Here is a 16,119-nt window from a genome sequence, read left to right as displayed (position 1 = left end):
TGTTGAGTTATATAAATTCTTTATGTATTTTGGATATTAACCCTTTAGCAGATATATCATTTGCAAGTATCTTTCCCCATTCACTAGGTTGTCCTTTTATTTTCTTAATGTTTCCTTTGCTGTGTAAAAGCTTTTTTTTTTTTTTAAAGATTTATTTATTTGACAGAGAGACAGCCAACGAAAGAGGGAACATAGGCAGGGGGAGTGGGAGAGGAAGAAGCAGACTCCCAACGGAGGAGCCCGATGCGGGGCTCGATCCCAGAACGCCGGGATCATGCCCTGAGCCGAAGGCAGATGCTTCACGACTGAGCCACCCAGGCGCCCCTGTGTAAAAGCTTTTTATTTTGATACAGTCTCAATAGTTTATTTTTGCTTTTGTTTCCCTTGCCTTAGAAGACATATCTAGAAAAATGTTGCTCTGGCCAATGTCAGAGAAATTGCTGCCTGTGCTCTCTTCTAGAATTTTTATGGTTTCAGGTCTCACATTAAGGTCTTTAATCCACTTTCAGTTTGTTTTTGTGTATGGAGTGAGAAAGTGGTCCAGTTTTACTCTTTTGTATGTAGCTGTCCAGTTTTCCCAGCAACATTTGTTGAAGGGATTTTTTTCCCATTGCATATTCTTGCCTCCTTTGTCGTAGATGATTTTGCCATATAATTGTGGGCTTATTTCTGGGCTCTCTATGCCGTTCCATAGATCTATGTGTCTATTTTTGTGCCAGTACCATACTGTTTTGATTATTATATCTTAGTAGTATATCTTGATATCTGGGATTGTGATGCCTTCAGTTTTGTTCTTCTGTTTCAAGATTGCTTTAGCTGTTCAAGGTCTTTGGTAGTTCCATACAAATTTTTGGATTATTTTAGTTCTGTGAAAAATGTTGTTGGTATTTTGATAGGGATTTCATTTAATCTGTAGATTGCCTTGGGGAGTATGGACATTTTAACAATGTTAATTCTCCCAATCTATGAACATGGAATATATTTGTGTCATTTTCAGTTTCTTTGATCAGTGTTTTATAGTTTTCACAGTATAGGTTTTTCACCTCCTTGGTTGTTTATTCCTAGGTATTTAATTATTTTTGGTGCAATTATAAATGGAATTGTTTCCCTAATTTCTCTTTCTTCTACTTCATTATTAGTGTATAGAAATGCAACAGATTTTTGTATATTGATACTACATCCCACAACTTTACTGAATTCATTTATCCGTTTTAGGTTTTTTTTGGTAAAGTCTTTAGAGTCTCCTATATATGGTATCATGTCATCTACGAATAATGAACGTTTTACTTCTTCCCTAGCAATTTGGATGCCTTTTCTTTTTCTTGCCTGTTCTGTGGCCAGGACTTCCTATTAATACTCTGTTGAATGAAAGTGGTAAGAGTGGACATCCTTGTCTTGTTTCTGACCTTAGGGGAAAAGCTCTCTGTTTTCACCATTGAGTATGATGTTAGCTGTTGGTTTTCATAGATGGCCTTATTATATTGTGATACATTCCCTCTAAACCTACTTGGTAGAGGGCTTTTTTTTTTTCAATCATGAATGGATGTTTTATTTGTTGAATGCTTTTTCTGCATCTATTGAAATGATCATCTAGTTCTTATTGTTTATCTTATTGACATTACAAATCATGTTGATTGATTTATGAATATTGAACCACCCTTATATCCCAGGAATCCCACTTGATCATGGTGAATGATTTTTTTATGTATTATTGGATTTGATTTGCTAATATTTTGTTGAGGATTTTTGCACTATGTTCATCAGAGATACTGGCTTGTAGTTCTGTTTTTGTAGTGTGTTTCTCTGGTTTTGGTATCAGGGTAATGCTGGCCTCATAGAATGAATTTGGAAGTTTTCCTTCTTCTGTTTTTTGGAGTAGTTTAACACTTCCTTATATGTTTAGTGGAATTCATCTGTGAAGCTCTCTGGTCCTGGACTTAACGTTTGTTGAGAGTTTTTTGGTTACTGATGCAATTTCACTGCGGGTAATCACTCTGTTCAAAATTTTCTGTTTCTTCCTGATTCAGTTTACGAGATTATTTCTAGGAAATTGTTCATTTCTTCTAGGTTGTCCCATTTGTTGGCATATAATTTTTCATAATATTCTCATATAATCCTTTGTTATCTCTGTGGTATTGGTTGTTATTTCTCCTTTTTCATTTTTTATTTTGTCTATTTGAGGTTTTTTTTTTTTTTTGATGAGTCTGGCTAAAAGCTTATCATTATGTTGATCTTTTCAAAGAACCACCTCCTGGCTTCATTGATGTATTCTAATATTTTTTAAAATTTTCTATTTCATTTATTTCTACTCTAATCTTTATTACTTTTTTCCTTCAACTGGTTTGGGTTTTGTTTGTTCTTTTTCTAGCTTCTATAAGGCTAGATTGTTTATTTGAGATTTTTCTTGCTTCAAGAGGTAAGTCTGTATTGCTAGAATCTTCCCTCTTAGAACAGCTTTTGCTACATCCTGAAGATTTAGGACCGTTGTGTTTTCATTTTCATTTGTCTCCATGTATTTTTTTATTTCCTCTTTGATTTCTTGGTTGATTCATTTATTGTTTAGTAGCATGTTATTTAACTTCCATACATCTGTGTTCTTTCCGATTTTTTCTTGTGGTTGATTTCTAGTTTCATAGCATTGTGGTCAGAAAAGAGACATAATATGATTTCAGTCTTTTGAATTTGTTGAGATTTGTTTTGTGGCCTAACGTGTGATCAATTCTGAATAATGTTCCATGTACACTTGAAAAGAATGTGTATTCTGCTGTTTTAGGATGGAATGTTCTGAATATATCTGTTTAATCCATCTGTTCCAATGTGTCATTCAAAGTCACTGATTCTTTGTTGATTTTCTGTTTGGAAGATCTACCCATTGATGTAAACGAGGTGGTAGATTTTTCTGCTATTATGGTATTATTGATTACTTCCTGTATGTTTGTTAATAGCTGTTTTATGTATTTTGGTGCTCCCATGTGGGTGCATAAATATTTACAGTTATTATATCTTCTTATTGTTCTCTTTATAAATTGGTAGTGTCTTTTGTAACAGTCTTTGTTTTAAAGTCTATTTTGTCTGATGTAAATATTGCTACCAGCTTTCTTTTCACTTCCATTTGCATGATAAATATTTTTCCCTTCACTTTCAACCTGCATGTGTCTTTTCATCTGAAATGGGTCTTTTGTAGGCAGCATATGGATGGGTCTCGCTTTTTTATTCATTCAGTCACCCTGTGTCTTTTGATTGTGGTGTTTAGTCCATGTACATTCAAAATAATTATTGATATTTTGGTACTCATTGCCATTTTGTTACCAGTTTTATGGTTGTTTTGTAGTTCTTCTCTGTTCCTTTCTTCTCTTGCTCTCTTCTCTCATAGGTTGATGGCTTTCTTTAATGATACATTTGTATTTCTTTTTATTTTTTTGTATATCTGTTACTGATCTTTGATTTGTGGTTACCAGTAGGTTTATATATAGCATCTTATACACATAGCAGTCTATATTAAGTTGATGGTTGCTTAAGTTTGAACCCATTCTAAAAGCACTAAATTTTTCCCCCTCCCCCCACGTTTTAGGTATATGGTGCCATACTTTACATCCTTTTATTTTGTGAATCCTTTGATTTTTACAGATATACTTAATTTTAGTGCTTTTGTGCTTCCTACTTAACATTTCTCATAAGACTGGTTTAGGGGTGATGAAGTCCTGTAACTTTTAATTTTAATAGAGAGCAGCAGCAGCAGAGGGAAAGGGAGAAGCAGACTCCCTGCTGAGCAGGGAGGCTGACGCAGGACTTGATCCCAGGACCCCAGGATCATGACCTGAGCCAAAGGCAGATGCTTAACCAACTGAGCCACCCAGGCACCCTGTCTAGGGAATTCTTTCTCTCCTTCTATTTTGAATGATAGCCTTGCTGCATAGAGTATTCTTGGTCACAGGTTCTTCCTTTCAGCACTTTGAGTATATCATGCCACTCTCTTCAGGCCTGTAAAGTTTCTGTTTAAAAATCAGCTGATAGTCTTATGGGGTTTCCTTTGTATATAATGGTTTTCTTTCCTCTTGCTGCTTTTAAAATTTTGCCTTTATCACTGCTTTTTGCCATTTGATTATATGTGTCTTTTTGTGGACCTCCTTGGGTTGATTTTGTTGGGGGCTCTCTGTACCTCCTACATCTGGATTTCTATTTCCTTCCCCAGATTTGGGGAGTTTTCAGTTATCATTTCTCAAACTTTCTGCACCCTTTACTCTCTCTTCTCCTTCTGGGATCCCTATAATGAGACTGCTGATATGCGCACCAGATGTCTGCCCCCAGCCCACTGCCAGGGTTGCAGTTGGACTGGTAGGTGTGGTTTATCTTCCCCTCTCCCCAGGGCATGAGTCACTCTGGAGTGCTGTTGGCCACTGTGAGGGCTGCTTGCACAATGCCACCTCTGTGGCACGGTTTTAGATGGACTTCTGCCAAGGGTGTATTGGATGGAGGTGGATTCATAGGAGAGCATGGGGGCAGGGTGAGTTTTTAGCAAGCTTGGTGGAGGGTGTTCTTGCTGATTTTCACAGGTGTCCATATATCTAGGCTAGGGGACAGGAAGAGAAATGGCACCTGCTAGTTCTTTTGTTCTTGGAGAAGTCTCCTAAAGATCCCTGCCCCTCCAGCACATGTTTTGAGATTAATAAATAAATCTTCCCATATACCCCAGGTGTTTTTTAAACTGATTCTATGCTATATCTCAGTGGGGTTGTTTGGGCAGGGACTCAGCTTCCTATCACCCTCTAACTCTCCCAGAGTTGAGCTGCTAATTTTTACAAGTTCCAGGTGTTAAGCCCCACTGAAAACCAGAGGCATTTAACTTCATGAGTTTTTAGAAAGCCAAATGTTGTGGGGATTCATCTTCCCAAAGCTGGTCCCCCATCCCTGGGGTGTCTCATGTGAGATTTGCTCTTCTCCCTTCTTTATGCCTGTGATGTAACTTCCTCCAGTGGACAGTCTTACCGGTCAGTTTGGTTACCAAATGTATCTTCACCCTTCCTCCAATTTTTGATGCAGCCCCTCCTCTATGATTAGCTGTGGAGAGTCTGTTCTTTCTTTCCGTCTTTGAGTCATTTTCTGAGTTATTTACACTGATGTGGGTGTTAACTAGGTATATCCAGGGACAAGGTGAACTTAGGATCCTCTTTGCCATCATCCACAGAAGTAATAAGGACAGTTTTTGAGAATAAAGTTTATAGCAATAAATGTGTGTATTAAGAAATTTAAAAGATCTCAAGTATCCTTTCTGCTTCAAGGAACTAAGAAAAAGAACAAACTCTGCTCAAAGTTACCAGAAGGAAGGAAATAACAAAAACGAGAGCAGAAATAAATGAAATAGAGACCAGAAAAACAATAGGTAAGATCAACAAAACAGAGCTGATTTGTTGAAAAAATGAAATTGACAAAACTTTAGACTACAAAAAAAAAGAGAAGACTCAAAATTAGAAATGAAAAAGGATACTACAGAAATACGTAGGATTATAAGAGGCTCTAATGAACAACTACATGCCAATGAATTAGATAACCTAGAAGAAATGGATAAATTTCTAAAAACATACAACCTACAAGAGTGAATCAGGAAGGAATAGAAAATCTGAACAGACCACAAACAAGTAAAGAGATTAAGTCAGTAATAAAAAATATCCCACAGTAAACCTGGGACCATATGGCTTCACTGGTGAATTCTAACAAGCATTTAAAGAAGAATTAACACAAATCCTTCTCAAACTATTCCAAAAAAACAGAAGAAGAGGAAACACTTTCAGACTCATTCTGCAAGGCCAGAATTACCTTGATACCAAAGCCAGGTAAGGATACTACAAGAAAACTATGAGCAAATATCCTGGATGAATATAAATGCAAAAACTCTCAACAAAATATTGGTGAACTAATCATTTTAATGTCTTCTTAAACTCAAACACCATAACCAAATGGGATTTATCCCTGGGATGCAGACTGATTGATTGAAAATAGGCAAGTCAAATGTAATACATTAGTAGAACGAGAGATTAAAATCCTATGATAATCTCAATAGATTCAGAGAAAGCACTTGATAAAATACAACATCCTTTCATTATAAAAACCCTCAACAGATTGGGTATAGAAGGAACATACCTCTACATAATAAAGGCCATATATAATAAACCCATAGCTAATATTATATTCAGTGGAGAAAAATTGAAACTTTTCCTCTAAGATCAAGAAGAAGACAAGAATGCCCATTCTCCCTACTCTTATTCAATATAGTACTGGAATTCCCATCTAGAACAATTAGGCAAGACAAAGAAAAGGCATCCAAATCAGAAAAGAACTAAAATTGTCATATTTGCCCATTAAATGATTTTATATACAGGAAATCTCAAAGACTCAACCAAAAAAACTGTTGGCACTAATCAACAATTTCAGTAAAGTTGCCGATATACTTACACTAATAATGAAACCTCTGAAAGAGATAGAAAGCTATTCCATTTAGAAAAACATCAAAATCAATACCAAGGAATAAATTTAACCAATAAATTTAGCCACTGAAAGATCTACAAAACTTTGCTGAATGAAACTGAAAAGACTCAAATAGAAAGACATCCTCTGTTCATGGATTGGAAGAATTAATGTTGTTAAAATATCCATACTACAAGAATCCATCTGTAGATTCAACGCAATTCTTCACAGAAATGGAAAACAAAACAAAAACAAAACAGGGTGCCCAGGTGGCTTAGTCAGTTAAGCAGTTGCTTAACTTGGCCCGAGATCGGTCATGATCTCGGGCCCTGGGATCCAGCCCCACATCAGGCTCCCTGCTCAGTGGGGAGTTTGCTTCTCCCTCCCCCTGCTTGTGCTCTTTCTCTCAAATAAATAAAATCTTTAAAAACAACAACAACAAAGTAAAAGAAAAAGAAAAACCTAAAATTTGTATGGAACCACAGAAGAACTCAAATAGCCAGTGTAGTCCTGAGGAAAAAGAACAAAGGTGGAGATATCACACTTCCTGATTTCAAACTGTGTTCTAAATCTGTAGTAACAAAAACAGTATCTTACTGGAGTAAAATTAAACACATGGACCAATGGAATAGAAGAGAAAACCCAGAATTAAACTCCTTCATGTATGGTCAACTAATATTCAACAAGAGAACCAAGAATACTTAATGGAGAAAGGATAGTCTCTTCAACAAATGGTGTTGGAAAAACTGGATAAGCACGTGCAGAAAAGTTAAATTGGACCCCTGTCTTAACATCACTCACAAAAATTAACTCAAAATGGATCAAAGACAAACATAAGAGTCAGTACCATACAGGGAAAGAGCCATAAAATCAAGACAGAATAAGTTCTCCAATGTAAGCAGAGTTGCAGAAGCTACTAAGGAAGCAGTAATTACGAGAGGTTCCAGCAGAGGCCACATCACGCTTACCGTGAAGGAAGACTAGAATTTCACCAGACTATGGATAAAAAACCCTGGTATATGACATAACCCCATAAAACCAGAAGTCCAGTGTGGCCAAAGTAGAGGATTGTTCGGGAAGCCTGTCTAGGCATGAGGTATGTTTGGACATGAGGCTTGGAAGATCCTTGAATGGCACAGTGAAAAATTTGAGATTTAGTCTATAGGCAATGAGAACCTTCTGAAACATTTGGAGTAGAGAGATGATCGATGATTGATTATGGGCTTTAACCAATATTGTCAGCAGTGAGATGGGGGGAGGTGAAAGTCTGAGGCAGAGAAGTCAGAACATGAGAGTCTGGACTCCAGTAGGAAGAGTGGAGGCTTCGAGGCTAATTAACAGTCATGAAAAGTGAGCTAGATGAGACCTGATTTTTATGCAAGACAAATCTGAGGGTAAGGAAGACATGAAAGGAGGAGCATGTAAGGATGACAGATTGAGGTTTGAGATTGAATCAGGGTTTGGAGAGTGCTGCTTCTATAGCATAACAGCAGGCAGCTGGAAGTTCCCTGATAAGATTCAGGGTGAGAGAGAGGGAATTGAAAACCCTTATCAGAGAGCTAATAACGAAGTCATGAGAGTAGATGGACTGACCCAAGGAAAGAAGAAAGCCAGCAGAAAGAGGAAACCAAGAGGGAAAACTAAGGGAGATGCCTGTGTCTCCTGGTGGGTGAAGAGCCAGCAGCATAGGCACAGAGTATGAATGTGACCAAAGACAGGTGACACCCTGAAGATGGCTGTGCCACAGAGATGAGGTAAATGGACTGACTCTTCAGGACTCTGGAGCCACATTACCCACTAAGAATTGCTTCTTAGTTGTGCGTCAAGCAAGTTCCTTGACTTCTTAGTGCCTCCATTTCCTCATCTGTAAAATAAGGTAATAATAACGCCAATACAATAGGGTTATTGTGAAAACTAAATGAGCTAATATATGTGAAGTAATGAGAACAGTGGCTGTTACATAGAAATGGTATATAAGTGTTAGTCATTATTTTGTTACTTTCTAAAATAGTCTACAAAAGCAAAAACAAACTATACAGTCCTCCACTTAGCCAAGTACTTTTTTTGCAGTCCACAATGCCCAATAAATTCTATTTTTTAATTTTCAATTATGCTCTCTGGTTGCTTTGCATCAGGGATTGCCTTTTTTTTAAGCTTGTTTTTAACATTTTATTTTCCAAATTTGCAAAAATAATACAGAGCTCCCATATACTCTTCACCTTGTTTCCCCTAATGTTAATACATTATATATTTATTGAAACAAGAAAATAAACATTAGTACATATTGTTAGTATAATACATAATATTAACACAATAATTAATACTATTAACTAATCACAGACCTTTTGTTAATATTACCTTTTTTTTTTTTTTTTACCTTTTCTTGTCCAAGACCCATCCAGGATCCAACATTGCATTTAAATTGGGTCGTCTTGTTTTCTTCCCATCTATGACAGTTCTTTGTTTTTCATGATCTTGATACTTTTGAAGAGTGCTGGTTTACAGTTCAGTAGAAGGTCCTTCAGTTTGGCTTTATCTAATGTTTTCTCACGAGTGGGTTGAGGTTATGGCTTTTTGGCAAGATCACAGAAATGATGTACCCTCCTCAGTACATCATATCAGGGGTATATAATGTCAATATGTCTTATTACAAGTAATATTTACTTGGTGAAGGTGATGGCTACCAGGTTTTTCCACTGTAAAGATAATGGACTCTGGGAAACAAACTGAGGGCTTCAGAGGGGAGGGGGGTGGGGGAATGGGATAGACTGGTGATGGGTAGTAAGGAGGGCACGTATTGCATGGTGCACTGGGTGTTATACGCAACTAATGAATCATGGAACTTTACATCAAAAACTAGGGGTGTACTGTATGGTGACTAACATAATAAAAAATATTAATGTTTTTCCCTTTGTAATTACTATCTTGTAGGGAGATACTTTGAGAATATGCAAATGTCTTTTTTTTTTTTTTTACTATAATTCCCCCTATTAATTTTAGCATTCTTTGGTGGTTCTTGCCTGCAACAATTACCGTGATGTTTTTGACCAATGGTGATTTTTCTATCTTTATCATTCCTTTTACATTCATTTTTATGCATTTATTTTCTAATTTATTAAAATTCAATCATAGGGAGGAGCTATCCCTTCTCCCCCATTTATTCAGTTATTTATATCAGCATTTATATCAGTATGAATTTAGATATTTTGTCTTTGGATTTAACCCAATACTGTCATTTATTTTGTTGTATGTATTGTTCCAGCTTTTGCCATTGGTAGCTTCTTCATGTTTGTCCTGTGTCCTACTGATATGCTCCCCATTTGATTTCAAGGTCTTGCTAACTTTCTGGCATCATGACATATTCCAGCTTCCCATGGTATTGTCCCTGCCATGGCTCTGGAATCAAACATTTTTTAAAGGAGCTCTGTTCCTTTTATTAGACAATGGTATTTAGAAAACAAGATCTGGATCCTAGATATGATCATTGCTCCTAGGATGTCATTCCTTCCAGGCCCAGGTAGTACCTCTTTTTCCAGTGTCCTTGCTATCTTTCTTGAAGAGATGTTTCCTGTGAGTCTATATTGGAAACAATATGGGCGAAGACAAGGGCACATTCAGATTATTACCCTTTTGAAAATAGTAATGGAAAACCAATACTCTTTGTTCTTTTTCCTTTTTTCTTCTCTAGTTCTTCAGTTTGGATTCACAACTATCTTTGTGGCAGCTTTTCCCCTAGCACCACTTCTGGCCTTACTGAATAACATAATTGAAATTCGACTTGATGCTTACAAATTTGTCACACAGTGGAGGCGACCTTTAGCTTCAAGGGCCAAAGACATAGGTAAGTTGGATTTGAAATTTTTTTAGATATTTTAAAGATATTAACCATCTGGCGGATAAAATACAAACAGACATCGACTTTAGATTTTTACTGTGGTTTCCATGTAAGATGAATTAACTTATTCTAGAAAAGAATAATTATGCTAGCTTTAACTAATATTAGACAAGTAGTAAAGCTGCCTATTTTGAAATTTATAATTTCCAGTGCTAGAGAATTTGTACTTAAATAGATTCTCAATTTGGTTATTTGAACTTGGACTCTTGATTTATTATGACTTATTTCCTTTTTAAAGTAATCTTCCATTGTAAGCAAATGTCCAAATGTTTTCCTGAGTCACATAAAGCATGGTCCAGTTTTCTAAAGACAGAGATGGCCTTTGGTCTTTGACAAGAGGCTGAGTCGAATCAGGCGCAGCCTCTTGAGCACTGCCTGAGATCAGAGACCATTTTTTATTCATTCCTGCATCAAATGCTTAGAACAGAGCCAGCAGGCACTCAGTGTGTATGGAAGAGAATTGAATACGGATGTACTTGGTTCACAGTGGTCTTTAACCTCCATATCAAACAAACCCACATTCAGTGAGCACCTACCCTAGGTCAGTGCAAAAGGGACTGGGCCCACCCAGATGTCAGCACCCTAAGGAGCTCTCAGCCTGGTAGTGGCTTGACAGTGTGAGTGCTCATCTTATCGGATAATGTATCGGTGCCTTATCACCGACCAGAACTCTCTGACTTAAGTCTGATCCTGACTGAGTCATTAAGTCATGAGCATTGGCACTTTTCCAGAAACTCCTTCAGTGCCAAGGTGTTTGCAAGTACAAGTTCTTACTCTTGGTTACAAGTGTATTTGGGGATTTGAAAGGACCCATGAAAGGACTATTGAAATGAGTTACCCCAGTTGTTTTTGTACTATTATCTCTGCTGTTGTGTCTGGAACTAATATAACACTTCTCTTTGAATAGGAATTTGGTATGGAATCCTTGAAGGCATTGGAATTCTCTCGGTTATTACAAATGCATTTGTCATAGCGATAACATCTGACTTTATCCCTCGCTTGGTGTATGCTTATAAATATGGACCTTGTGCAGGCCAAGGAGAAGCTGGCCAAAAGTAAGTTTGTCATAAAATCATGAAATCCCCGTTTCCTATGCACTGTGTGATGCTGGTACACTAAGTCAGAAGCTTCGGCATTGGAGCAATGCAGGATGAGAAGGGCAGTAGTGGGGAAGGTGGAATTATGAGGACACTTTCAGCCAAAGAAAACACATCCTGATCTACTGAAGAGATGGGGCTCAATACAGGTAACACAAGTTTTAGGTGGAATTAATCATTTCTCCTACCCCTGACTCCTATCAACTATGAATTCAGAAATGTATGGTATGCTAATGTGTGTAGCCAAAAAAAGTAGCACATGATACAGTAAATAGTTATGCCATTTTCATGAGTTTGTAAGAGGACAGTTACAATTTGATTCCTCTTGTGACATCATAGGAGATTCTGCAAATTCTCCATGGGAAATATGCAACCATGCAATATGTACCCTGTAGGTACTCAATAAGTATTTGTGGAGTAACTGAATGATTCTTTATTTTTTCCTTTTAGTCTTTTTTTTATTATGATATGTTTAGTCACCATACAGTACATCATTAGTTTTTGATGTAGTGTTCCATGATTCATTGTTTGCATATAAACATACTCTCCTCCCTTCTAAAACCCTCAGTTTGTTTCCTGGAGTCCATAGTCTCTCGTGGTTCATTTCCCCCTCTGTTTATCCCCCCTTCATTTTTCCCTTCCTTCTCCTAATGATCTCCCCGCTATTCCTTATGTTCCACAAAAGAGTGAAACCATATGATAATTGTCTTTCTCTGCTTGACTAATTTCACTTACATAATCTCCTCCAGTCCCATCCATGTTGATGCAAATGTTGATTTGATTCTTTCTGATGGCTGAGTAATATTCCATTGTATATATGGACCACATCTTCTTTATCCATTTATCTGTTGAAGGGCATCTCAGCTCCTTCCACAATTTGTGGACAATGCTGCTATGAACATTGGTGTACATATGGCCCTTCTCTTCACTACATCTGTATCTTTGGGGTAAATACCCAGTAGTGCAATTGCTGGGTCATAGGGTAGCTCAATTTTTAATTTTTCAGGAACCTCCACACTGTTTTCCAAAGTGGCTGTACCAACTTGCATTCCCACCAACAGTGTAAGAGGATTCCCCTTTCTCCATTTGTTGTTTGTTGCCTTGTCAATTTTTGCCATTCCAACTGGTGTAAAGTGCTATCTCAATGTGGTTTTGATTTGAATTTCCCTGATGGCTAATGATGTTGAACATTTTTCATGCATCTGTTCATATCTTCTCCCATTCTGCGGGTTACCTCTTTGTTTTGATGACTGTTTCCTTTGCTGTGAAGAAGTTTTTTTTATCTTGATGAAGTCCCAAAAGTTCATTTTTTTCTTTTGTTTCCCTTACCTTTGGAGATGTGTCGTGAAAGAAGTTGCTGTGGCTGATGTCGAAGAGGTTACAGCCTATGATCTCCTCTGTGATTTTGATGGATTCCTGTCTCACATTTAGGTCTTTCATCCATTTGGAGTTTACCTTTGTGTATGGTGTGAGAGAGTGGTCAAGCTTCATTCTTCTGTACATAGCTGTCCAGTTTTCTGAGCATGATTTATTGAAGAGACTGTCTTTTTTCCATTGGATATTTTTTCCTGCTTTGTCAAAGATTAGTTACCATAAAGCTGAGGGTCCATTTCTGGAGTCTCTATTCTGTTCCATTGGTTTATGTGTCTGTTTTTGTGACAGTACCATGCTGTCTTGGTGATCACAGCTTTGTAGTATAGCTTGAAATCAGGCAACGTGATGCCCCCAGCTTTGTTTTTTTTTTTTTTTTCAACATTTCCTTGGCAATTCGGGGTCTTTTCTGGTTCCACACAAATTTTAGGATTGTTTGTTCCAGCACTTTGAAAAATGTCATTGGTATTTTGATTGGGATAGTGTTGAAAGTGTAGATTGCTCTGGGTAGCACAGACATTTAACTATGTTTATTCTCCTGATCCATGAGCATGGAATGTTTTTCCATCTTTTTGAGTCTTCTTCAGTGTCATTCATCAGTGTTCTGTGGTTTCTAGAGTATAGATCATTTACCTCTCTGGTTAGTTTATTCTGAGATACCTTATGGTTTTTGGTGCTGTTGTAAATGGAATCGATTCCCTAATTTCTCTTTCTTCAGTCTCATTGTTAGTGTATAGAAATGCAACTGAGTTCTGTGGGTTGATTTTGAATCCTGCCACGTTACTGAATTGTTGTATGAGTTCTAGTAATTTGGGGGTGGGAGTCTTTTGGGTTTTCCACATAAAGTATCATGTCATCTGCGAAAAGAGAGTTTGACTTCTTCTTTGCCAATTTGAATACCTTTATTCTTTTTTGTTGTCTGATTGCTGTTGCAAGGACTTCTAGTACTATGTCGAACAATAATGGCGACAGTGGGCATCCCTGTCATGTTCCTGATCTTAAGGGAAAGGCTTTCAGCTTTTCCCCATTGAGAATGATATTTGCTGTGGGCTTTTCATAGATGGTTTTTATGAAATTGAGGAATGTGCCCTCTATCCCTACACTCTGAAGGGTTTTAATCAGGAGAGGATGCTCTATTTTGTCAAATGATTTTCCACATCAATGGAGAGGACCATATGATTCTTGTCTCTTCTCTATTAATGTGATCTGTCACACTTATCAATTTGTGAATGTTGAACCACCTTGCATCCCAGGGATGAATCCCACTTGGTCGTGATGGATAATCCTTTTAATGTATTGTTGGATCCTATTAACTAGGATCTTGTTGAGAATTTTGGTGTCCATATTCATCACCGATATCAGGGATATCGGTCTGTAATTCTTTTTGATGAGGTCTTTGCTTGGTTTTGGGATCAAGGTAATGCTGGCCTCATAGAATGAGTTTGGAAGTTTTCCTTCTGTTTCTATTTTTTGAAACAGCTTCAGGAGAATAGGTATTATTTGTTCTTTCAATGTTTGGTAGAATTCCCCAGGGAATCCATCAGGCCCTGGGCTCTTGTTTTTTGGGAGGTTAATGATGACTGCTTCAATCTCTTCATGATTAATTGGTCTGGTTAATCAATTTCTTCCTGTTTCAGTCTTCATAGTTTATGAGTTTCCAGGAAGGCATGCATTTCTTCCTGGTTGCTTAATTTATTGGCATATAGTTGTTGATAATAGTTTCTAATGATTGTTCCTATTTCCTTGGTGTTGGTCGTGATCTCTCCCCTTTCATTCATAATTTTATTAATTTGGGTCCTTTCTCTGTTCTTTTGAATAAGTCTGGCCTGTGGCTTATCGATCTTGTTAATTCTTTCAGAGAACCAGCTTCTAGTTTTGTGGATCTCTCTCCTGTGCTCCTGGTTTCTAATTCATTGATCTCTGCTCTAATCTTAATCAGTTGTCTTTCCGTGCATGGCTTAGGCCTGTTCTTTTGTTCCATCTCCAGCTGTTTAAGGTGTGAGTATAAGGACTGCATTTAGATTTTCCTATTCTTTTGAGTGAGGCTTGGATAGCTATGTATTTCCCCCTTAGGACTGCCTTTGCAGTGTCCCATAGGTTTTAGACTGATGTGTTTTCATTCTCATTGGTTTCCATAAATTGCTTAAGTTCTTCTTTAATTTCCTAGTTTACCCAAACATTCTTAAGGAGGATGGTCCTTAGTTTCCAAGTGTTTGAGTTTCTTCCAAATTTTTTCTTGTGATTGAGTTCCAGTTTCAAAGCATTGTGGTCTGAGAATATGCAGGGAATAATCTCAGTCTTTTGGTTTCGGATGAGACCTGTTTTGTGACCCAGTATGTGGTTTATTCTGGAGAAAGTTCCATGTATGTTCAAAAAGAATGAGTATTCTGTTGTGGAATGATCTGTATATATCTATGAGGTCCATCTGGTCCAGTGTGTCATTCACAGCTCTTGTTTCTTTGTTGATTTTCTGCGTAGATGATCTGTCTGTTGCTGAGAGTGGACTGTTGAGTTCCCCTACTATTAACTTATTATTATCTATATGTCTCTTTATTTTGGTAAACAGTTGGCTTATGTAGTTGGCTTATGTAGTTGGCTGCTCCCCTGCTGGGGGCATAGATATTTATAATTGTTAGATCCTCTTGTTGGATACACTCCTTAAGAATAATATAGTGTCCTTCTGTGTCTCTAACTATAGTCTTTAGCTTAAAATCTAATTTTTCTGATACGAGAATTGCTACCCCAGCTTTTTTGGGGGTTGTTGGCATGAAGAATGGTTCTCTATCCCTTCACTTTCAGTCTGGATGTATTTTTAGGTTCAAAGTGAGTCTCTTGTAGACAATATATGGATGGGTCATGTCTTTTTATCCAATCTGCAATGCAACCCTGTGTCGTTTATGGGAGCATTTAGGCCATTCACATTGAGAGTGATTATTGAGAGAGATGATTTTAATGTTATCATGTTGCCTGTGAATCATTGTTTCTATAGATTGTCTCTGTAAATTTCTGTTATCATTCTTGGGTTCTTTCTACTTTTATAGAACCCCCTTAATATTTCTTGTAGGGCTGGCTTGGTAGTCACGTATTCTTTCAGTTTCTGCCGGTCTTGGAAGCTCCTTGTCTCTCCATCCATTCTGAATGACAGCCTTGCTGGATACAGTATCCTTGGCTGCATGTTCTTCTCACATAGTGCTCTGAATATGTCTTGCCAGCCCTTTCTGGCTCGCCAGGTTTCTGTAGACAGGTCTGACGTTATTCTGATGTTCTTCCTTCTGTACGTGAGGATTCTCTTCC

The 16,119-nt window shown here is 37.4% G+C and overlaps 1 protein-coding gene across 2 annotated transcripts in view; it reads left to right on the top strand.

Moving 5' to 3' along the window:
- ANO4 (anoctamin 4) overlaps window positions 1–16,119 on the top strand; it is a 219,396-nt gene that overhangs the window by 184,547 nt on the left and 18,730 nt on the right. For both annotated transcript variants that reach the window (XM_045779921.2, XM_087868824.1), the window contains 2 exons: window positions 10,151–10,303; window positions 11,265–11,412. In XM_045779921.2, coding sequence (XP_045635877.1) covers window positions 10,151–10,303; window positions 11,265–11,412 — 301 coding nt within the window. The remainder of the gene's footprint in view (window positions 1–10,150; window positions 10,304–11,264; window positions 11,413–16,119) is intronic.

This window comes from Ursus americanus, chromosome 17 (genome assembly GCF_024610735.1).
Source record: "Ursus americanus isolate L20-20 chromosome 17, mUrsAme1.1.p, whole genome shotgun sequence".
NCBI classification, from domain to species: domain Eukaryota; kingdom Metazoa; phylum Chordata; class Mammalia; order Carnivora; family Ursidae; genus Ursus; species Ursus americanus.
Note: the sequence above shows the minus strand (reverse complement) of the source record. Positions and strands in the feature narration are given on the sequence as shown.